Source organism: Anarrhichthys ocellatus, unplaced genomic scaffold (genome assembly GCF_004355925.1).
Source record: "Anarrhichthys ocellatus isolate YVR2014 unplaced genomic scaffold, GSC_Weel_1.0 scaffold31, whole genome shotgun sequence".
NCBI classification, from domain to species: domain Eukaryota; kingdom Metazoa; phylum Chordata; class Actinopteri; order Perciformes; family Anarhichadidae; genus Anarrhichthys; species Anarrhichthys ocellatus.
Genome location: NW_022280061.1, coordinates 2,543,009 through 2,565,578, shown reverse-complemented (window position 1 = coordinate 2,565,578; position 22,570 = coordinate 2,543,009). Strand labels below are relative to the sequence as shown.

Sequence of the window (22,570 nt, the reverse complement as noted above, 5' to 3'; positions counted from 1 at the left end):
TAAGGACGATTTCCGTTCTAAGGTCACAGGTTTACCTCCGCCACCACGGGGCAAGCCGCTGCCTCTGTAGAGGGACTCTAACCAGAGCAAATGTCCTTGGCCGCAGTTAAAACGCATCTTGACTCATATCATCTCTAAACAAATACTTTCTTTCCAGTAACTCGTAACCGACTAGTCACTTTCTGCCAGCGCATCGCGGCTGCGCGGCTCCGTCAGGTGTGCGCTGCAGGGGACGTATATGGCATCTGTTGTTGACGCCTCTTCACTCTGGTGCCGGGTCGTACAGGACAACACACGCCCAGCTGACGAGGAGAATTAAGTGTTACGTGCGAGGAAAAGCTTTCTAATCTCTGATCTCTTGGATTATTCCTCCGATTGATGGGATTTAGACACTGTCCGCGGTTTTCCGCCGCTACTTTACGCACACTTAGCACCATCTTTGCGCGCTCATATGTGCGCCCCTGGCAGTTGCATGATGGATTAAAAACTCATTACTTTTAGCCTATTTTTCTGATTTGTGCTCTCTGAACAATTGTGGATTATTAATGGATTCACATCATGCTAAATGATGATCACATTTTGGTCAGTGGAGCGCGCAGTCGTACATTGGATTAAGAGCCAGAGACTTCCCATCGCGCTTGGGACAATCACCAGTTTATTCTCCTGAGCCACTTTGACCTGTTTCCCCCCTGTTGACGCGCTGGGATGGAGAGCGAGCTCAGACCCAGGCTCTGTTTCCTGACAAAAGGAGAGCACGGCTATGGGTTCCGCCTGCTCGGTGATAGGAACAAAGGTGGACAGTCCATCCGCACAGTGGAGCCCGGCTCCTGTGCTGAGCTGGGCGGGCTGCGACAAGGAGATCGGCTGGTGGAGGTGAACGGTGAGAATGTGGAGAAGGAAACCCACCATCAAGTAAGTGATACATGTTTTTGTTTTTAAATGCACAGACGAGTGCTTGCGTGGTAAAGAGAGGCCAGGAGAGACGCCTAAACTCTCTGATGTACAAACAATGAGTTCTATACCTGTTAGACCACTTTTTCCTTTGCTTGAGGAGGGGCTACTAAAATGGGTCAATGTGAGCCTTGTGTAATGGAATCACTGGGTGTCTTTGTTGTGCAAAAACTGTTATAAGTAGGATAGATCAGGGTGAACAACATGCACTTAATGACACCACAGTAATCATTTAAATGTTGTCTTTAGCTCCTCTCTGTAACTCCTCTCTTCTCCCTGCAGGTAGTGGAGCGTATCCATGAAGTGGCCCACCGCACCAGGCTGCTGGTGGTGGACAGAGACACGGATGACTACCTCCGCAGCTGTGGCCTGGCATGCACCGAGGACCTGGCCATTGAGATGGGAACCCTGTCCCCGCGACCCTCGCCCGGGCCCACTCCTGCCTTTCCCATACCCAGAGAGAACTCACCCCCGTCACCCAAACCCAACCACACACACTTCTTTTACCCTCCTGCTGCAGACTCGTCCACACACACGACTACACAAGCCACGGTCAAGAGATCCTCAGTGACATCAAGTACAGGGACAGACACAGAGGTAAGGCTTGACAGCAATACATTAGAACCTGGTGTGTGGGTCCCTCACACGCACTACAGACCAACATGGGCTTTTATAGATTATTTGCATCGTTTTTATTTGAAGACAAGGGAGGAAAGAGTCAAAATTGTGAAGTCTAAGGGTCAGTCTGCAGAGAGCCAGTGTGTTACTGTGTTAAGAGTGTGGGTGACACTGAGCCTGTACTCTTTTACCTGATGTCTGTCTCGCACTAATCTGGATTTGAGCACTGCTGGTATTCCAGCACGAAGCTCAGGTGCACTGAGGAGGGGAGACAAGCTAAGGAAATGAATTAAAGCCACAAAAGGTGTAATAAAACATCCCAGTGAATGCATTTATGCTAAGATTGGCTGGCTTGAAAGAATAATAAATTCGATTTTTTTTTTTATTCAGCTGAATGTCTTGGACAGAGATAATACCTGAACAACTCTGCACAATCACTCTTATGCAAGTTGAAAAAGGGGTCTGCAGGAAATAAACATTAGTAAACAGTGAATGACTGAATAAAACAGACAATAGAGATGGTGTAAATACAGCAGGTTTAAATTAAAATGTTGAATGTCTCACCTCCTCTTGTGCACAGTGAACAGTGGGTTTTATAGTCCTGTTTGTAACTTTCCCTGTCATTCAAACATCTGCTTTACAAGTCACTGTTGTCACGGAGGGGTGTGAACATTTTAAATGCATATTGTATTTAAAGAGTGCCGTCTCTTTGTGCATACTGAGTGTTAACACCTCACGCAAACAATCGTAGGATTGTTCCCACCTGACTGCCGACACCAAAGACAAAAAACATACAGAACTGTAGGTATTGTTTAGTCAAATTGAATGAAAAGTAGTGTGATAAAGTGTGCCCTAGTTGGAGGTGTAAAGTGGGTTTGAATGTCTGCATGGGAGGAAAGGAAGTATCAAGACATGGGAGGGATCAGATTTTAAGATAGCAATGTTGCACAGTCAACATTTTTAGATAAGTATCTTGTATTGTTTATTGTGGGCTGGCTGGAGGCACACAATCTCACTGTGAACTTGCACACTTAGATGTAGTTAGAAACAATTTAGCTATGCTATCAAATACACACAAACCAATTCAAATTCCTTAATTTCTATGCCAGCAAGTGTGACAGGGCAAAAACTAAATTTCCATTTGTGCCAACCAGACCGTGACGTCTTAATGTCAGCCAGGCTGCCGAAATAACCGAGAACCGTCTGTCAGAGATTGAGCTCAGTGTTTGGGCTCCAAACAAAGTGGACCAGGATCCTCAGGCACAGAGGCTCACGTCAAGCTGCCATCTGTTTAGCCAAAGGCAGGGTAAATACAGGCTACCCCTTGGCTGGCCATCACGGCTCTCTTTATCAGTTCAGATCAAACAACATCTTACGCAGTAACAGCAGCACCCATGCAATCTGCCACCACCACTGACAGCAAATATGAGCTGAATGACGCTTAAACCAAAATCTACTGCAATAAGCTTCCGAAATTAACATTTTGAAATAGTGTGCACTGTGATGAAGTCCTGTTGAGGGACATTTGGTCTGTCCTGTTCACCATTAATAGACCTGACAAATTAAAGGCTTTTAAAATGCCTTTTCTCTGTGCCTTTCAGTGACCAGGGTTTTCTTTCTGTATGTGAAAGTCTTTAGATTCATTTGGGACTTTTTTCACCTGTTAAAAATGTACTGATCATATACAAAATCAACTTCTAGACATTTCTGATGAGATGCGATCAAGAAACCATTGTGGTATATTAATGCAAGGCCAACACAACCCCTGTGCTTTTCATCTGCTTGTTCATAAAAGACACACACACACACACATAATCACTCTCTCTCATCGCTCCACTTCTGTCATTCACATTGTACATGTAAATACAGACGCAATTTCATTGTTGCATGATGTTATTATGGCAGCAGACGCCCATATAAAGTAGGCTAGTCTTACATAACCACAGTGGTGCAGTCACAGCCATGCAACAGTCTGGATCAGTCCAACTTCCCTCACACTCACTCACACACACACACACACACACACACACACACACACACACACACAGCATGTACCTAGTATAGGCGCAGGTCTGGTCAGCAGGTGAGTCATGCAATGTCTCAACTCTTGTCGTTGGTCATTAGGATCAGGATTAATGTCTCTCAACCAGATCCACTGTGCTCAGATCTGAGGCCACGGGCTCATCCCGGCAGCCTCTTTCTCCTGCTCAGCTCATCGTACAGCCACACCTATACACACCTGTGGTAGGGCTGGGCAATAAACATGAAATACATATTACAATGTTAATGTGAATCTTTTCCCAATATCAGTAAATATGAGACTGTGTGCATTACATCAAACAAAACACAAACTGTAATAGCTGCCTAATTACAATTAGCTTGGAATCACTGATTTGGACATCAGGGATCATTTGATATGATCATATTGTTGTGAAATGAAGTTTATATGCGATACTTAATTATTAAACAGCCATAACCTGCACAATCTAGTGAAATGCAGCAGAACAGCCCTGCAGTAACTTCTACTGCTGTGAAGCTTGTCAGGTTGTTGTTGACCCTTTGGCACAAACGTGTTGATTAAACTCTTTGGTCATTTTTCATGCCATAGTTAGTGGTGTTGTTATTTTATTGTAGGAGGAGGACAAAACATTCAGTACAATGCAGTCAACTACAACATCACCGGAGATTACAGACCCAAAAATGTTCATATATTTACAGCATCAGACCAGTGTATTTTAAAAAGTTTGAACTTGTTTACATATTTTACTAGGCAATTTCAAATGCATGCAAAACACTTTATTTCGGGATGTATTTTATTTTTCATACTATTACAAGCAGACATTCATTTCAGTCTGATATGAAAATCTGCAGGCTCTTGAAACTTGCTTGACTTGATCCATCAAAATGAATATCAAGTCTCCATTGATTTAGTTTTGTCGAGCTCATTTTAAACTTTGCAGGATAAAACAGGGCAGACTATTCAGATCAATCTTCACTTGCATCACAGCGCATGGATAATGTAACTGTGATTAAAAACATGAATGCCAAATTCGTGTCCACTGTGATGGATTACACAACTCAAGCAGCTTCAGGTCTGTCTGGGAAACCTGTGGTTGTACAGGTTTACCTCATAAACGGATAAAATACAGACGTGTAGAGCCTTCTTCTCTAATATCCTGATTTTGTTTTCATTTATGTCCCATTATAGCTGCAGGTGCATCCCACACCAGAGCCGACAGTCGAGCTCCATCCCCGTCTGTGTCACCTGGTGAAGGGGGAGCACGGCTACGGCTTCAACCTGCACAGCAAGAAGACAAAGGACGGACAGCTCGTGCGTTCAGTGGACCCCGGCTCAGCTGCTGAGAGTGGAAACATCAGGCCTGGAGACAGAATAGTGGAGGTACAACTAAAGCACACACACACATTGAAATAAATGGGGCCAAAGGATGACCCCCATCCCCATTCATGCAGACTTCATGCACTGATCTTGTCATAGGTACATTTTAGGGAATTGATGGGAAAAAGGATGCCACCGTTCCCATATTAATCAGGTCTGCGCACTGATTTGAGGTGTGAACGGATTAGACCAGATTAGCTGGATTTAGAGTAAATAAACTAAGAAATTATAATAATATATGAGCAAGAGGGTCAAAGATCAAGGTGCAATGTTATGATGAAGTAGTATGTCCGAGTTGAATGCATACTGCATGCAACAGTATGTACTTTGTAAGGGCAGCTGCTGTGTACTAGTATAAAGAGAAAGTGTGTGATTTGAAACGCAGTGAATGTTTCTGTTTCCATCTGTATGAGGAGTACAGTTAATGTTGTGTGGAGGAAAAGTGTGGAGGCAGGAAGGGAATTCATGCAAATAAACTCGCTTCTACTTGAATCACAGATTCTATCTGTTTCTGGTCTGTGAAACGAGACTTCCTACTTCCCATTCTCTGCCATGTAAAACCGTCTGTCTCATTAGGTTAAATTTCCATGTCTCTTCTTCATTTTCACTTTCCTCCACTGTTTCCTCTGGCCTTGCCGTTTTCTCTGTCTCAGGTGAACGGAGTGAACATTGAGGGCCTGAGGCACTCAGAGGTGGTGGCTCTCATTAGAGCAGGGGGGGGGGGAAGTGCGCGTCCTAGTGGTCGACCAGGAGACAGACGAGCTCTTCCACAGACTGGGGATCACACCAACCATCAGCCATGTCAAAGGTCAGGTTGTGTGCGTGCGTGCACACACACACACACATATACACACATATACACACACACACACACCTCTTTATTCTCCAGGCAAAACGTCTCACATGTCTCTGTTCCCTCTCTCACAGAGGTCTATCTGGATGAATCAGCCACAGAAAGCGCCCCACACAGCCCGTCTTCGACCGCTGAACTCCCCGTCTCAGACCCACCAGTCATAAACATCACACTGACAAACTCCCCGATCACAAATACATCACCAAAATCCTGGACGAATGGGAGCTCAGCATCTCAATCCTCAAGAAGTTCCACCACCCAATCAGAGATCAGCAGCTCGGATATGAGCATCCAGGTGACAGAAATAAAGTAAGAAACAGAGCAGAAAATGTAATGTCGTTGAGTGTGTGCGTGAAACATGTACGTTTGTGTATATTGCAGGTCCACGATGAGGACGACAGGCGTGTTTCGGACCCGTTCGTGGAGAGTGGCCTGCGTCTGAGTCCCACAGCTGCTGAGGCTAAACAAAAGGCCCTCGCCGTCCGCAACAAGAAGAGAGCACCTGCTATGGACTGGAGTAAGAAACATGAGATCTTCGGCAACTTCTGACCCCAGAACGCAAGGAGAAAATAAGAGAAGAAGTGCAAGAATGCCATAGAACGAGGAATAATATCGTGATTCGTCATTGTTCATATTATAATCTTAAATACTGTACCTCAATCTTGCAGAGGCACAGTGAAAGAAAGAGCAATGTGAAAAAGACACAGGTAGTAATATTATATAATGGTAATATTCCTAAAGTATGCTCTGTGTAAAACTATGTTGTAAGATATCAAATAGTATTCTCTAGATGCTTATTTTACTGTATCTATAAGGACAAAGACACGTTCTGTGGATCTTATGATACACTGCATTAAACAAAGAACTGGCAGAGCAGACTCGTCCATGCAGATGGTGTCTGGTCAGTTCACAGTTCAGTCATTTCAGAGCCCGATGGACGATGAGTGCATAACAGCCGATGTGCACTGCGTCTGATTTGGGCTGTAATTTCTGTAGATGCGCTTTTCCGTTGTTTTTTTTTTCTTCAAAATAATAGTTTCATGTCAATTTCAATGTACAATGAGCTCATCACAGCCCAGTCCTGAAGTAGTTGTACTAATATTTTGTTTGTCAATTCAATGTAGCATATCACATTTAAATATGAAAACAGAGAAGAAGGAAGAGGCTAAGTTATGAAATGTTATGTTGGATCACCTCAGTGCTTCTTTCTTCAATGTAAAGAAAAATGTTTAAAAGACAGATGGTTGACGAGAAAGAAAGAACAAATCGTAGACCCTCTGATCTATAATAGCTTTTTGAGTATTTTCTCTCTCAAATGTTCTTGATTGAAACTTCTCACTATGTGAAATAAACTTTCAGAATATGTGTAAATGCCACAGTTGAATGTCAGTTATTGATATTTTGTGAAATGTGCCTTCCATTGGGTGAGCCTTCCTTTGGCCTTCCTGTAATATCATCAGCTAGCATGCTAGCTAACAACAACCAGCTAACAAGCATGTTGCTATCATTGACAGCATGCTGCTCAACCAACCAGTGGTGGAAAGCAACTTTGCTCAACTTAACTTAATGAACTTTTTGATATACTTTTACTTTCCTTGAGTATTTCCATTTAAAGCTACGTTATAGTACGTTATAGTACTTTTTACTCCACTACATTTCTTTGACAGCTCTAGTTACTAATTACTTTTTAGATTATAATTCTACACAAAAAAAACATAGTGAGTTTCTTAAATTATATATTGTTAAAGGTTGAACTACAATATATGATATGAGAGCATTTCAATAAGTACTTTTACTTTTGATACACTGGTGATTATTCTTTTACTTAAGTACATTTTTACAGTGTAATATTGCAACTTAAGGTAAAGATCTAAATTCTTCCACCACTGCACTCCACCAAACAACAAACCAAACAATCAGCCTCAGCTACTTCCCTTCAGCAGGTAACAAAGCCTGGACTCCTGCCTGTAACATGAACAGCTTACAGCATCGTATAACAACGTGCTGGCCACGATGAAGGATTCTTGTGTTTTCGTGGTTTTCTTGTGTGCTTCTGTTTGCAAGTGACCTGCGAATGTACGAATGATGAATTTGAATTCATGTCAGATCATAAAGTCCTCTTTTGCCTTCAGAAGAGCTATTTAAAGAACATCTCCCTTTCCTAGACTGCAACAGTTGGGATGTGAACAAAAGGCAAAATAAGGTCAGCTACAGAACAGGAAAAGCCTGTTTATATAAATGCAATAGCTATAAAACAGGGATGTGCACAATAAAGGCACGTTATCTTTAACTCCTGTGTCCTTGCTAAACAATGCCTGCTTTCAAAAAATGCTTATATCACATGCACACACGCTTTCTTAATTTTAATTTTTAATTAATAAACAAAAAAAAAATCAATTTTAATTTTTTTTTTTATTATTATCAAAAATTATTTTTTATTTAATTTATTCACAATTATTTCTTATCAAAATGTTTTAAATTATCAAGAAACAAGAAGTAATAAATAAGTAAGAGGCCTTTTGTTTGAAACGAACAAAAGTGGAACAAGGGGCCCTCAGCTGTGGATGCGCGAACTGAGAGGACCCTTGCCGGCGACGGACAGACCCGAGCTGCCGTCGGAGTGACCACGGATCCACGTGCCCCGCTGTCCGGTCACTCCCTGTGAGCGCCCCTGATTTGCAACGAGAGGCTGCGAGAAGGGGGAGAAAGGCGAAGTTCAGGTCTCTCTCTATGTGAATCGCTCACCCTGCCTCATGGGAGAGCGTGAATTTATTTATTTTATATCAAATTTCAATTTATCCGTCCCTGCTCAGAGCTCAACAGATATAAAGCTCTTTCAAAATAAAGCGGGACTTCTCCGGGTCTCTCTTCACTATAGAAAACTGGTGTTGGTATCTGTAGGTGTGTGTGCGCATAAAGTATGCAATCAGTTGTGTGCCGTGCTGGATCGCTGCAGACTTACCGCAGGGGCTGGGCTGTCTCTCCCCTTAAGAGAAGCCCTCTCCTCTCTGAGTTCCCAAAACAGTTGAAGAAAAGAGTCGGTCGGAAAAAGTTAAAAAGTTCCTTATTTATTTTTGTCCAATTCAAAGTATATTCTCTTGGTCCAAATACAGAGAAAAAGTGATTAACAGGAAAATAAAAATCAACAAAGTATTTTAAAACCCTCTTGTGCCTTTGATCGTACTGTTTATCCAAGTGTGTGTGTGTGTGTGTGTGTGTGTGTGTGTGTGTGTGTGTACGCCCCCCTTCCACGTAGGTCCGTATGCAGAGGGTGTGTGTGACCACAGAAACATGTCTGTTCAGCTTCCTATGTCTCTATTTTATTTTTGTTCTTCTAACTTTTTATTTGTTGTTGTTTCAAGGTGTTTGTTAACCCCTAATAACCCTGGCCTTCCGTCTAGGAGCATCACAATTTCGCAAAACACTCCACCATGTTCAACAACACGCAAACAACCCAGACTGAAAGCTCACCCTCTACTGTACAAGGGTGACATACAGTAGTGACATATTGGGATGTAGACAGTGAAGTAAGGAGGTCGCTCTTCCCCTGCTCCACCCAGAGCCTTATCAATTACTAATATCATGGTGTGGATGAAAAGATGATGAGCACTGTAACAGAAGCCTGTTATGATGGTGCTGAGATGAATCGGATCCGTTAGTGGGAGAGTTCTGACGGACCGACAGCTTGTTCTCATTGTGTATGTGGTCTCCGATTGGCTAATCTAAGCTTGGCTAAAAGCTCATGATAATAACTTTTACCAAAATGAAACACAATTCTAACACCAAGCAACTAAACGAGCACACAGCAAAAACTGATGAAGGTGATTGCAGGCATAGTGGTGCTAGCAATGCAACTACTTCATGCTACCTGCACATCTTCAAAGCGGAGGCTACAGACTCCAACAATGTAAGTCTCTGTCACTCAATAAGATTACTTGACCATAACTCACTGAACTAGCAGCCGAAGAAGAGCAGCCATAATCGTAAATGATGTCTTACCTTTGCTGTATTGTGATCAAACGTTGTGTTCAGGGGCACATCATCACTGCTAATGGCTACTCCAATGCGACTGGATCATTTTTGAGTCGAGTACAGTCGTCTGTATTCATTTGCACGCAGCCTTCCTCCTGCATCGAGCAGCCTATCTTCAGCCTTCCATGTGAAAACACAGTCTATGTCTCCATCTGTTGGATGAATCGTGGTACTGCAATCATCATAACGGCAGACATCTCAAGTGTTTGACACCAAGATTATTCAAAAAGATCTTGTCTGGCAGAGAAAAGCTATCAACACATCACATCTGTATTAAGTTAGCTGGTACATTGCACAGTAGGTGTATCAGAACATCACACAAATATTTATCACATAATTATAATCATTGTTGCATTTTAAAATAAAATGATCATTATCAAATCATGCTGTCAGGAAGTTTTTCTGAATATAGAACAAATAGTGAAAATTGTAAAATGATGTAGAAGTCTGAATATGAAACAATGCAGAGAAAGAATAACTTTTATTGAATATGCTATATTATTGCAAACAGATTATGTAGTGTACAGTCTGACTCGACACCACAGTAAATCATTCATAAGACATTAAAAGGGTGACTGTGATTGGACTGCACTGCCTCACGTTACACGTTCTATTCCGCATCTATATTCATCCTCCATAACAATAAACCATTACTTACACCACCTAGCAGATAAAAATGCAACATTTTCAGACGAGTAAAAGGAAACATAATTTGTACTTTTGAGCTAAAATGCTGCTCACCAGGCTGCTTGTGTTGAATTGGCGTGATAATAAGCACTGGAACTTGTGCTAATGAGGAGGAGGCTGTATTCTGAGGCCTGTGATGGTGTGTTTTAGAATTTATATGATTATGTGTTTACAGATTTAACAGGTGTGTTTTGGCTCTCTGCATCAAGATGTTTTCACATTTAGACTATGTCGAAGCCTCTTCCTGTATGAAATGATGGACTCTGATCATCTTCTCTTACTTGAGCCAATTACTCAGTCCAGAGCTTCTGTGAAGGTGATCTGGGCACATTGTGGATTCAGTCATATTTCCAGTGATATCCCATGACTGGACCTGCTGGAGCTGGCCGCTCAGCTTTGGGAGAAAACGCATGTTAGGGAGTATTTTAAAATGCAGATGTGAGTGATGAATCAGTTGCTTCCGAGCGTGTGTAAACGTTTAGTGTCTAATCTCACACAACTTGAAACCACTAGTTATATCAAAAATGCGTATTTCAGGGTTCAGTTATGTGCATCTGTGTGGAATAAAGTTGTTCATTTATGGCTGTTTCTATTTGTGGACATACACAACTGTAGCTTCTACTGTGAGGGCCGGCTATTTTCTAAAACACTTCTTTTTATCAAAAAAGACACCAGACTGACAACTCTAGCATCCGGCCTTCAGCATGCACGACATGATTTATTTTAAAAATCCAGAGATTTTACATACATAAACTATCAACCATATAAAAGGCTCAAAGCATTTTATTTCCATTGACTGGTGAAAGAAACCCACAGAAAAACAAAGGTACCAAAGTCTGTCTGCCAACAACATCATGCTCCTGAATATATAAACAGAATTTAGAAAAAACTAATTGCTCATCTCCTGTCAACCCTCCTTTGTTCCCGTCGTCATATTCAAAAAGCCGTCTTTCTCCCCCCCCCCCCATCTCCTTCAAACTCATCGCAATAATGAATGTGTCACTGAAGCAGACTACTACAGCACCATTCAAAGTCAAGACACGCGGATCCATCAGATTCAAACACAGCAACATCAGTTGCACAAAAATAACTAAAAAACTACTAAAATTAACAAGCAACCAAAACATGTTCTCGTACAAGCTCTGAACAAGGAGACGGTGGAAACAGAACTAGACTGGGCCTCAGATTGTCTTTGAAGTGATAAATGATCGATTATGTCAGTGGTCACAGTCTAGGTTTAAATCAAGTGCCAACGTTTGATTGTTTCCAAATGTCTAAACCCTGGAATACCCAGAATATCAATGGAAAAATATAGATCCCTGTAGTCCATTTTACTGGCAAAATCCTATTCCATAATTAGTCTGAAAAGCCCTTCTTTGTCCATTTCATTGTGATGCACATATTGATTATTGAATGAGCAGGTTGTCTACATTATTGTCCGTTGCTCTTTGGCAGTGTCCTAGCGCTTCTCTTTTTATGGTGTGTTGTGCTCTCTAGTGAATTGAGGTGGTGTGTTGGTGTGTAAAGGGCAATCATATTACTCTGAAATATATACATCCAACACACACATTCTCTCTCACACACACACACACACACACACACACAGTGAAAACACATACACAGAGCATGCACACAAAGTAGGCTTGGACAGGCTACACACCCCTTCAAACGAAACTTTTTTTGCACCGCTACACATCACACGAACGCCATCTAACTATCCAAAACATGCTCATCGGCCCAAAAAAAAGGAACTCATGCGCACCGACTCATGCAGTATCTCACACACATGCGTGACCTCACACACACGTATACCGAACACCTCAGCAATATGGCAAAGTTAGTCATCGTAAAAGTGCCGATTAGTCCCAGTTTCACAGAGTTGTTTTTATTTGCCATTTAGTATTGGAATATTTTTGCCAGTCAAGACACTTAATTTCACAGTGCAACACAGTATGACAAACGCTGACATTAGGGTCAAGACATATATGGATGAGGATAAAAAAAAGTCCATACAAAAACAAAAAATAGGTAAAATAAAATAAAAAGTGCAAAAACAACTTAACAGTCACTGAAAATAGCATTAATTCCAATATCTTTTTTGCGTTAATTGTGCAAATTTAAGTCCACTATAGAAACAAAAATTATCAGTAGCAGCAAAACAAAAAAAGAAAAAAAAAAAAAGAAAGAAGAATATGGACCATTTTTAAAACATTAGAAAGATCACAATGACATTGCCAATTACTGTTTTACTTAAGATATCAATATGGCATCAAAATGGGTATCAGTACGAATGTAGACATAAACATACACACTCAGTCAGTCATTCTCGCACACACACATAAACACTTGGTCACAGTTAACAGGTGCCAAGGACATTGCGGTGGGAGTCAAGTTTTAGCTCGGTACCATATCAAAAACAATACATATTTCACACACTGTTAACACAAAGTGAGGATTTACAAACTGCACATGCACACGCACACACACGCACACACACACACACACACAAACCCTCAAAGAGGACAACTAAGGATGTGATTTTTCTTTCTACTGTTTCCTCCCCTCAGGTCAGAAAACCAATGTGTTAGCCCTAATCCTCCCTTACTGGAGGAACGGTGTCTGTGAAGCCACGAGGAAAGACTCTTGCTCTCATTCTTTTTTTCTCTTCCTCTCTCTCGATCAGGTAGAAAACGTGACAGGAGTATGTCTGATAGATGGATAGCTCTGTGAAGCAGCACTAAAAAAAAAAATGAAAGGTAGGAAACAGAGGCGGACAGCGAGATTATCTTACAGCTAAGTAGAATTCAGTGACTACAGATGAAGTAATTCGTAGTGAATCCTATTCCCCGGAAAAGACAGATATCACCCAGAAAACTAACAGAGTTTAGACCCCTGTCTGTCTGTCCCTAACTACACGTAGTAGGTCTCAAAAAGTCTAAATAATAGTGCCACCCACAGTCGGTTCCGTGTGCAGCGTGTGCAAGTGTATGTGTGAGTCTGTTTTGGTCTGTCTCCGTCGGTCAAGCTATCGGTTACTCTCGAGTTTAACAATCCCATTAAAATCTCAACTGTCCCTGTTCTCCCAGTGGCAGACCTTTCTGTGGCTCTGTTTCCCTGCATTGTAACGGATTTCCCTCCCTCTCTTTCCCTGAACTGTCTCTCTGCTGGTCTCTCTCCCTGCCTCCCTCTTTCCCCAACTTGTGTATGCCTCCGTCTCCTTTCTTTCTGTCCCTCTCTATCTGTCCCTACCAGTTAGTTTTTCTGTGTCGGGTCCCTGCCTAGTTAATCTAGAGGAGTCCCTCTTATCCCACCCTCCCACCCGCCCACCCTCCCTCTATGGACAAACACATAGGGCGTGGGGGCCGTCCGTCAGGGGGAGCGGCCAATAGCGTCCCTCTCCCTCCCCCCAGATCAGGGCAGTGCAATACACAGATGGATGAGTTTCCCATTCACCCTCCTCCTGCTGGCTCACCTAGGAGGACGGACACAATGAGGTTTACTTCAGTATGAACATCTGTATACCTTTGGGTAATGATAACATATATATGTAAAGATAATGATGTGTGTGGGATTACCTCTTGGGTGGGTATAGAGAATCTAAACGCCGTAGCAGGCTGCCAGTCGCTCCTTCAGCAGTGGGGGGAACTGCTCTGAGAACTGCTGCCAGTTCTCCTCCCCGACCTGCTCCTTAAACCCATGCAGGATCTGGAAAGGGGCAAAGGTAAGAGGACATTTCTATTTCAGGCACATCGTCAACATCCTGCTATACAACGTTTGAATTTCATGTGCAATAATATTTGTATTTATTATCATTGACAATATCACGCTCGATATTACATTTCTATTTTCGTCTCTTGGTTATACTCCCAAACTGAGGCATCCGTGGATAGCTGCAGCCACCACGGGCACGTGGTAGTTCTGTTCATACTGTCCACTTGAAGGTCACTTGAAGTTCCAAACATTCGCAGAGGATTGCTACCCTAACAATTGTAGCGTAGTGGTCGCAACAAACTGGCGGTACATGGATGTCAGTACAGAGACTCTGCTTACTAATTCACAGGTCAAACACCGCTGCTTTTTCACACCCCTCTGTGTACCGAGCATTTTTTTGTCAGTGTTGATATAATAGCTGGTGGTGTCAAGAAGCAGCCAAACAGGACTAGCTGTTCCAACCGAGCCAGAGAAGGAATCATCAAATCAGCAGCGGGAGAAGAATAAGAGTGCCCAGTGCGTTTTCCTTACTCGGTGACAATCCTTAACAAATCGAGCTGAAGCAGAGTAACGATGTTCACTTCTCTGCAGAACAAGAGCAGCGTCGCAGTGACTCACATGTCACTGTGAGCTCCTCACCTTATAGAACATGTCTCTCAAATCGTCCTTAGGATTCACCCAGGAGGCCACTGCGTCACAGAAGAAGATGAAGTCCTGAACAAACAGAGGAAGAGGTGAGAAGGTTTCGACAGCAAGCCCGAAAACATCTGCGGGTGTAAAACCGTGACTTCATGACTACAGTGCTAATGTCTCACCTGCACCACACCTCCTGGGTTCACACCGATCATCATGCAAATCCCGCGGAAGGCAGAGTCCTTCTCCTCGTTGTCTCTGATGTTCCGTAGAGACGTACACCTGCCGCATGCAATATCAACCATTTAGCAGCTGTTAGACTTGTTGCCGTCACTACTTACAATCCTCTTATTTTGTTTACGAGAGAACATCTATGAAATGAGAACAATTAGATGTTAACAGCCTGTCGCCTTTCTGTGTGGGAGGACATTAGTCTTTTTTTTCTAGGCTTGAGAAAACTCTGACATAAGCGTTTCATTCTCACTGCTTGCTGATTCCAAATCAAAAACGTATTAAAATAATGTCAATACTGCAGCCCTTGTAATGCTGTTTGCGGCAATGTGATCGCACAAAAAAGCCAAGGGGGGGGAAAAGGAGAAGAATAAGAACAGAAATGCCTGATAGGGACAAAAAAAACTGCCACAAAATGTGTCTCGCAAGTACGGATAAGCGAACATAATCATGCTCAGAAAGGAAAGAGGGAGAGACCACAGAGGATGACAGAACACGGGTTGTGATATAGGGCGACTGTACAGATGTTGTACATTTAAATAACACCACAAAGTTGTCATAGCTGGTGATATTAAAAACAAAAAAAAAGAGATTAGATGTTCCCTCACCAAGGTCGGATAAACTGAGGCAGCATGGGCGCCACCTCCTGAGGACACACGTAGCCCAGTCGCCCGATGGTGATGGCTGGAGCAGGAGAAAGAGGAGTCAGGACTGCTGTTAGAGTAGTGTGTGTGTGTGTGTGTGTGTGTGTGTGTGTACTAGCATGACACTAAATGCTAGTAAAATATCTGTGCATCACGTACCGGTGTTCTCCAGCAGGGTCTTGGGGGTGTTGGGTCGATTGATAATCTCAACCAGCTGGGTCAGAACCATATTGATGTACGGCTGCATCTCCACTCCTGATGGAGAGACGCATCAATTCACTGCATCTCATATTCATCCGCATAAGCACTTAACTGTATCACATAAGAGTAGATTTGCTCCAACTCACCCATCTGCATACAGATCTCTCCGATGGCCCAGGTAGCATTGTTGCAGACAGAAATGAACTCTGGGTTCAGATTTGTCCCGAGGATTGGCATAAATTCAGCTGCAGGACACGCACATCATACAAAATATCACATTAGACACACGGAAAAAAGAAAAGAGGACGATGGAACATCATGTACTGTGTGTGAATGAGAGATTGAGTGAGATAATTACCAATACACGGTTTGACATGAGGGAAGCAAGCCTTGGTCAAGTCCCCCAGTAGAGCAAATGAACTCTGTCGTACTTCAGGCATCGTATCCTGGGACAAAAGAGACAGAGAGACAAAGACGAATGTGAACACACGCTGTTAACGGAGTGGAATCATTGTCCAGTGGCACCTGACCAACTGCATATTGGCTTGCACTTAAAAAAAAAAAAAAAAAAAGTACCAAGTTTTAGACTCGACTAAACAAATTGAAAAAAAAATTGAAAAAAAAAAAGGGAAAAAAAAAAAAAAAAAAAATCACACATGGGCTCTCCTCACCTGCATGCACTGGAAAAGCAGCGTCATGATGTTACTACGGGACACCAGCGTATCCACGTGGCCCCCCAGTCCCTCAGCTAAGCCGCTTAAAAGATCCAGAGCCACAATCATGAAGTCCTTGTCGGGTGCTTCGTACTGGTCTGGCTGCTGACTGTACATCTGTGACACACACACACACACACACACACACACACGAAGGTGGAGAGAAAAGGTCAGAAATGGGAACGAAGGAATGAAGTGGCATGTATGTAAAGCAGTGAAAAACATGAATTGCCTCTGTAGAGTCCATGTGAGTGTGGCTCACCATGGCCTGAGCCAGCGTCTTCTGGACCAGGGTGACGCAGCGCTGATAGACGGGCTCGCAGTAGGGGAGGAAGCCGCTCTGCAGCGCAGTGGCAACGGAGGACAGACACTCGAGCAGAGGGAAGAGATCTTTGTCTTCGTCCTTCAGCTCGTTCCACTTGGCTATCAGCGGAGGCATCAGCTTCTCTATGTACTCCTGAAAACACAAGTGTGGGATTTGGGCACGCGATTCATTTGTTCCCATAACTGCTTATTGTAATACGTTACATGCGAAAAACAGGGCTGTGCATTCTGTACACACGGGCTGGTTGAGATGGTGTCCCACAGAGTCCGCCAGTGTTCCTATGGCATCGTAGAGGATGAGCAGGTTCTTGTGCTGGTACTTCCCAAAAGCAAAAACCAGCGTGTCCAGGATGAAGCTCAGGTAGGGCACCAGCTCCGTACACGCCTCCTCCTCCAAGGTGGCAAACGCGCTGCAGGAAAGACGAGATGGGTTCGAAAGATGTACGAGCGAAAAGAAACAACGCGCAGTAGAGTCGAACGTACGGAAAAAAACAAGAGCTGTACCTGCATGCTGCTTCCTGTACCCTTTTATTGCCATCCAGGATGCGTTTGAGCAGCTCAGTCATGAGGGGTTTGAGGTGAGCGTCGGGAGGCTGGCTGACCACCCAGTGGGCGTAGCGGCTGAGGGTCCAGCAGGCGATGGAGCGGACCAGGGCCTTCTTGTCGCTCAAACACTGGATGAGGTGGGGGATGAGCTCAGGCAAGTAAGGCATCATGCCTTGCATACAGCCTGGAAGGACAAACAGTTTCATACATCTAAAAAGGAAAAGTCCAACCTTTTTGGAAATATGCTGATTCACTTTTAACATCAGAAGCTCTTTTCTCACCCTCAGCGATAGCTCCCAGCACAAGGATGCCCGACTCCTTGATGACCCAGTCAGGGTGGAACAGCAGTCCTTTGAGCAGAGGCAGGAGATGGGGAAGCAACTCCTCACGAAACACATTGGCAAGAACGTCCAGAGCCGCGGCTGAACACTTCCCTGGAAGAGCAAACCAACCATCAGCATTAGATAACTTTGAAACTGTAAAGATGCACATCTGAATTTTCTTATTTCTAATTGCTTACCTCCTTTGAGAATATTTTAAATCAGTCACAGTAAATATGGAACCGTACCTATCCTCTGTTACTTTATATACATTAAAAACACAAATGTTAACACACTTAACAAAATCAATCAATAAAGTAGCATTGTTATGGTTAAAAACTAACCTTTAAACATTGTTGAGCAATGGTAAACATCGTGGTCACCAGAATGTGTGTGACTTACGTAAGTTCCAGTCAGACAGTGTGTCGTCGTCGTCGTCATCGTCGTCGTCGATGTCCTCTCCCTCCTCGTCCTCCCCTCCTTCGTGCTGCAGAGTGACAGTGCGCGACTTGTGGAAGCGAGGCTTGATGTCTTGCTCGCTGTCAGGAACTGCCTCGTCCTCTTCGACGTCGCCCTGCAGGACGACAGGGAGCGAGGTGAATACAGGATGGACACGGGTCAAAAAGGAAGAAACAAAAAGAAGTTGGAGGAGCTGGGGGACATCCGATGTATCCGCTCACCTTTAGAAGAATAATGTCAATCTCAGAGTATTTCATCCCATTCACTAGGGTGGGGATCAGTCTGTAAAAAGAGACAGACCCCCATTAATTATCAGATGGAACTCATACAACACTTGACTTTCACTTCCATGTCATCGACTTAACTCTGTCAGTACTTACTGGACCAAGTGGCCAGACAGGGCCTCTTTACAGATGGGCTGTTCAGCCAGAGTCAGCCAGAACTCACAGGCCTCCAGAGCTACGTTCTCATCTGGGTCCTGGGTCCGCTGCAGCATGTACTGGTGACAGACAACAAGAGGCGATGAGGAGGGGGAGGAGGAGGAGGAGGAGGAGGAGGAGGGGGGAAAGGAAAGCCACACATTGTCAGTTTAAAGTTGCATGTGAGATCAAGTCCCCACCCCCTCACCTGGATGATGCTGTGCATGTGTGGGATGAGGCGATCAATGCGGACTTCCAGCAGCATGACTAGAGCCCTGCAAACGTTCTTCCGCACTTCACTGTCCTCGTCACCGGCCAGCGCAAACAGACTCTGGAGACGAAAGAGAGAGAATGCAGGGAAGACAAGGAATGGCGGAGGGGGAAAAGGTTAACAGAAAGTTAACAGAAGCAACTTTCACATGTGCAGTTTAATCCGTTATGCTTTGCAGCATCTACATCTCGACAGTGTTTGAGAAGGACCTGAACACCCGACCATACCCCACCATGTCATCATAAGCATTGATGATAAAGGTCGAGCTGGTCAATTCAAACCAACTTTATTGCTAAACTACATCAACACTATCGGGTAGAATGTGTGTCCATATTGTTGAATGAAACTGGAAAGTGATGTTTTCAATGCTGCGCCTTTATCACGCCAACGGTTTTGAAGCAGCGCAGTTGACCCTGAAGAGAGGTTTGTGCAAACTGCACCAGCTACAGTGCATTTGTAAGAATTCTTAGAATTATATCAAAAATTAGATGACTGATTTCCTTTAGCACCACTAATAATAAGATAAAACAATAGTTCAGCATCATGTTGCAGTGAACAATCTCTCCTTTTTTACATTAAAGGAACGTCTTGCATAGCCTCGTCTCAAGTAGCAGATGTCAAATATCTCACAAATGCAGTCTCGTTACGGATAAAGCCGCATAAAGTTAAATAGAACTTAAGCACAGCAGACACTTGTATCCAAAGTAAAAACACATTTTCCTTTTAATAGATAGATGCGTTGTTACATATTTCATCTCTAAAAGGAGCTAAAAGTAGGGAAGCAAGCTTTGAAAACAATGGAAATTCCACCAGCAAATCATTTTGTCATGCTCACCTCAATGAAGGTGTCGATGTTATCCATCAGAGCCTGAGCTCGACCAATGATGAACTGGTTCACACATGCTATAGCATGGGACCTGAGAAAGAGAGACAAACAAGAAGGATCTATGATGATGATTCTAACAGGGAGAGTGAAAGTCTAAAGACTGGTGTTTCACTGACCTGATCTTGGGGCTGCAGTGCTTGAAAAACTGCAGGAATTTGGGGATCATGATGTTAAGGGGTCTGTTCAAAGCATCGCTATCCAACAACTCGGATGAATCCTCGCAGATCTTCTGCAACGCTCCAAAAGAACCCTGAAAGAAGGTGGAGAAAAATCATGAAGAAAGAATGTTACAAACAAAGTCACAGATGTATATCTGATTATCACATTAACAATGCAAAGCTACTAGTGTGTGCAGGTAGGCGAGCTTCACCTCGCAGGTGTTATAGTCATCCGAGTTGAGCAGATTACAGAGCTGAGGCAACAACTCCGGCCAGGTCTGCAGCTCTCCTTTAGAGGCTATGGTCGTGATCAGGATACCTTTACGATAGATAATAGAAAGGTTATACATGGGTTAGTGATCCGACCAACAAGTTAAATTTAGCACCAAATCAGTGTGACAAATGGTATCAACCGAAAAATTGCTGCAACAATTTACGAGGCATAAGAGAGCACGGTGATCGCCATCATATACTTCCATCATAATGTTCTAAGGCCTCATTCACCTTTCCCTATTGTTTTTAATGAATTCATTTCTATTTCTGATTTATCATTCGATACTGCTTGTAAATGCAGCGCTCCCTCCCACACAGCTACATCACCTACAGAAGTCAAACCACCTACAGAGTAGTCTGACTCACACTGGCTAGGAAACAATGCAGCAAACACTAGATTTCTCTTCCTCAGTAAAACACCCACCGATCGTCGCCCTGATAAGCGGCGATGGGTCTCCGATGTTGTTGAGGCATTCTCGTTTGATGAAGTCACCCACATTGGGAGGGAAGTTCTGGTAGTGAGCCTTAACATTGTTCTTCAGGATCAGACCGCTGAGAGAGCGAGTGGGCTCGTCTTGAGGGGGAAGGCAGCCGAGAGGATGGGGATAAAGAAATGTTTAAAATGGGAAAGAGAAGGTAAGACACAGAAATATTAGCAGGGGACAAGCAAGGTCAATTAGTCAATGGCAATCCCGTTGCATTGTCAGAATCCTCAGATGTGACATTCACATACATACCCTCAGATTTGAGGCTTGTGAGGACAAAGATGAGATAGTTGTTGAAATCCGGAAACTGATTAAGTTGCTCCAGTTTCTGCAAGCTATGTTAAGGAGTTCAACCTGCCACACACACGTACAGCAAACCACTCACACACCCTCACATACCTCGTCATCCTGCTTGACATTTGGGCAGTATGGACTCGTAAACAAATCACACCAGTACACTCAGCTCATGCAAGCTGCGCATGACAACATAACCCACTTTGACGTACAAGCTCTCATGCATTAAGCTAAATCTCACACCTTTTTCTCTCACCCTCACACACACACACACACACAGATATAAGGATACTTCTTGCACAGCCCTCTGTGTTGCTGTGTCTGGGGACTGAGAGTCCTTGAGTAGCTGAAGCACTTGCTGGAGACCCTGTTCGTCTGGCTGCCACTCCATCCTACAGGACACAAACGCGCACACAACCTGTTTAGGAAGCATGTACAACATATACGGGTTCTTAAAACCCTTTGGCCCCCACCTGTAACCTCAGCACTCTTCGGACGTTACTACTGAAGTAACGCTGAAGTAACGTAAAATACGCAGTACAACCAGCATGTGATGTAGTTACTAACAGCAACAACTTGACCGATATTACGGTAACTGTTGTGAACTAAATTCCACTAATTGTACACTACAGTCTACAATGTAGCAATGCCGTTAAAGCGAGTGTAGACTAACATTGTCCGTTTCTGGCGACATCATGGGACCTAAAAGTACCACTACGCAGCCGTCCATTAAGTTAGCTAGTAAGTAAGTAACAGTTGCATTAATAAGTAGCCACAACAACAATCAACCGTGATGTGGACAGCCGTGTTCCACTTGAGGCCCAGACGCCAATGTCTGGCTCTTTCAGCTAGCATGCTAGCTTAGCGTTGCTATGATGCTTCACACGTCCCAGGTTCACACGTAACACAGCTGCAAGACGCTATCTCACGGGACGTCATGTTGCGCTATGAAAGTAATGTTTGTAGTCAAAGCAACAAAAACAGCGCAAAATGGAGCGCATTAATCCTCATAACAGAGCAGTCGCATATCAGCTACCAGTAGCATGGCTACCTAGCATCATCTTGAAAGTACCGCGAAAGATTTTACCTGGTCACTCCGGTGTGGTAGATCTATATTTCTATAGATAATAGTGCAGTCACGCTGTAACGATTAACATTAAATACAATTTATCGGCGATATGTGTAACTAAATACAAAATTGTGATCTCTGTGGGTCTGTGTGGTTTCTATGCTCGCTGGTAGGTGACAGAGATTGCATGCCTTGCAATCAAGCCGGGTGATCAGTTTGATCATGTTCGGCTTCCGTAAAGCTGGTGGACAAACTGTCCAGCAGAGTGACCATGGCTACTGAGTTTACCGTTAGTTATACAGCCACAGTATCTATCAGTTTTAAATGTTTACTTAAAATTTCGTTGGTTATGAAGATGCAGCACATATTTAAATTATGTGAACACATATGTTATT

The 22,570-nt window shown here is 43.5% G+C and overlaps 2 protein-coding genes across 4 annotated transcripts; one reads left to right on the top strand and one right to left on the bottom strand.

Moving 5' to 3' along the window:
• Nucleotides 1-264: 264 nt before the first annotated feature.
• On the top strand, nucleotides 265-6,985 carry nherf2 (NHERF family PDZ scaffold protein 2). The gene is given in 7 exon segments (XM_031864848.1): nucleotides 265-912; nucleotides 1,234-1,548; nucleotides 4,778-4,969; nucleotides 5,620-5,679; nucleotides 5,681-5,774; nucleotides 5,894-6,114; nucleotides 6,201-6,985. Coding segments are annotated over 7 exon segments (1,257 nt in total). The 5' UTR covers nucleotides 265-705; the 3' UTR covers nucleotides 6,369-6,985.
• A 4,244-nt stretch (nucleotides 6,986-11,229) lies between these two features.
• Nucleotides 11,230-22,377, bottom strand: tnpo2b (transportin 2b). Of its 3 annotated transcripts, XM_031864834.1 has the most exons (24): nucleotides 22,194-22,377; nucleotides 21,399-21,498; nucleotides 21,065-21,140; nucleotides 20,752-20,901; nucleotides 20,267-20,373; nucleotides 20,013-20,146; nucleotides 19,846-19,927; nucleotides 18,948-19,070; nucleotides 18,701-18,819; nucleotides 18,542-18,602; nucleotides 18,264-18,435; nucleotides 17,823-17,975; nucleotides 17,500-17,725; nucleotides 17,234-17,405; nucleotides 16,904-17,128; nucleotides 16,630-16,788; nucleotides 16,317-16,404; nucleotides 16,105-16,203; nucleotides 15,917-16,012; nucleotides 15,722-15,797; nucleotides 15,065-15,164; nucleotides 14,889-14,963; nucleotides 14,114-14,243; nucleotides 11,230-14,010 (listed from the first exon to the last, which is right to left on the bottom strand). In XM_031864834.1, the coding sequence occupies exons 2-23, from the start codon at nucleotides 21,495-21,497 to the stop codon at nucleotides 14,136-14,138; spliced, it is 2,700 nt and encodes an 899-aa protein (XP_031720694.1). In that variant the 5' UTR covers nucleotide 21,498; nucleotides 22,194-22,377; the 3' UTR covers nucleotides 11,230-14,010; nucleotides 14,114-14,135. The 3 variants fall into 3 exon arrangements, with proteins under 3 accessions (XP_031720694.1, XP_031720692.1, XP_031720693.1); XM_031864832.1 differs by lacking the exon at nucleotides 22,194-22,377 and having other exon boundaries at nucleotides 21,399-22,186; XM_031864833.1 differs by lacking the exon at nucleotides 22,194-22,377 and having other exon boundaries at nucleotides 16,934-17,128; nucleotides 21,399-22,186.
• Nucleotides 22,378-22,570: the final 193 nt, after the last annotated feature.

What these genes read in the sequence shown, in the direction of transcription:
- tnpo2b (XM_031864832.1), bottom strand. Translation starts at nt 21,548, where the DNA reads ATGTTGTACATGCTTCCTAAACAGGTTGTGTGCGCGTTTGTGTCCTGT. An exon ending in ACATGCACAGCATCATCCAG is followed by an intron (nt 18,820 to 18,947) that starts GTGAGGGGGTGG and finishes GTCTGTCACCAG; the next exon opens with TACATGCTGCAGCGGACCCA. An exon ending in TGCTTTTCCAGTGCATGCAG is followed by an intron (nt 16,405 to 16,629) that starts GTGAGGAGAGCC and finishes CTTTTGTCCCAG; the next exon opens with GATACGATGCCTGAAGTACG.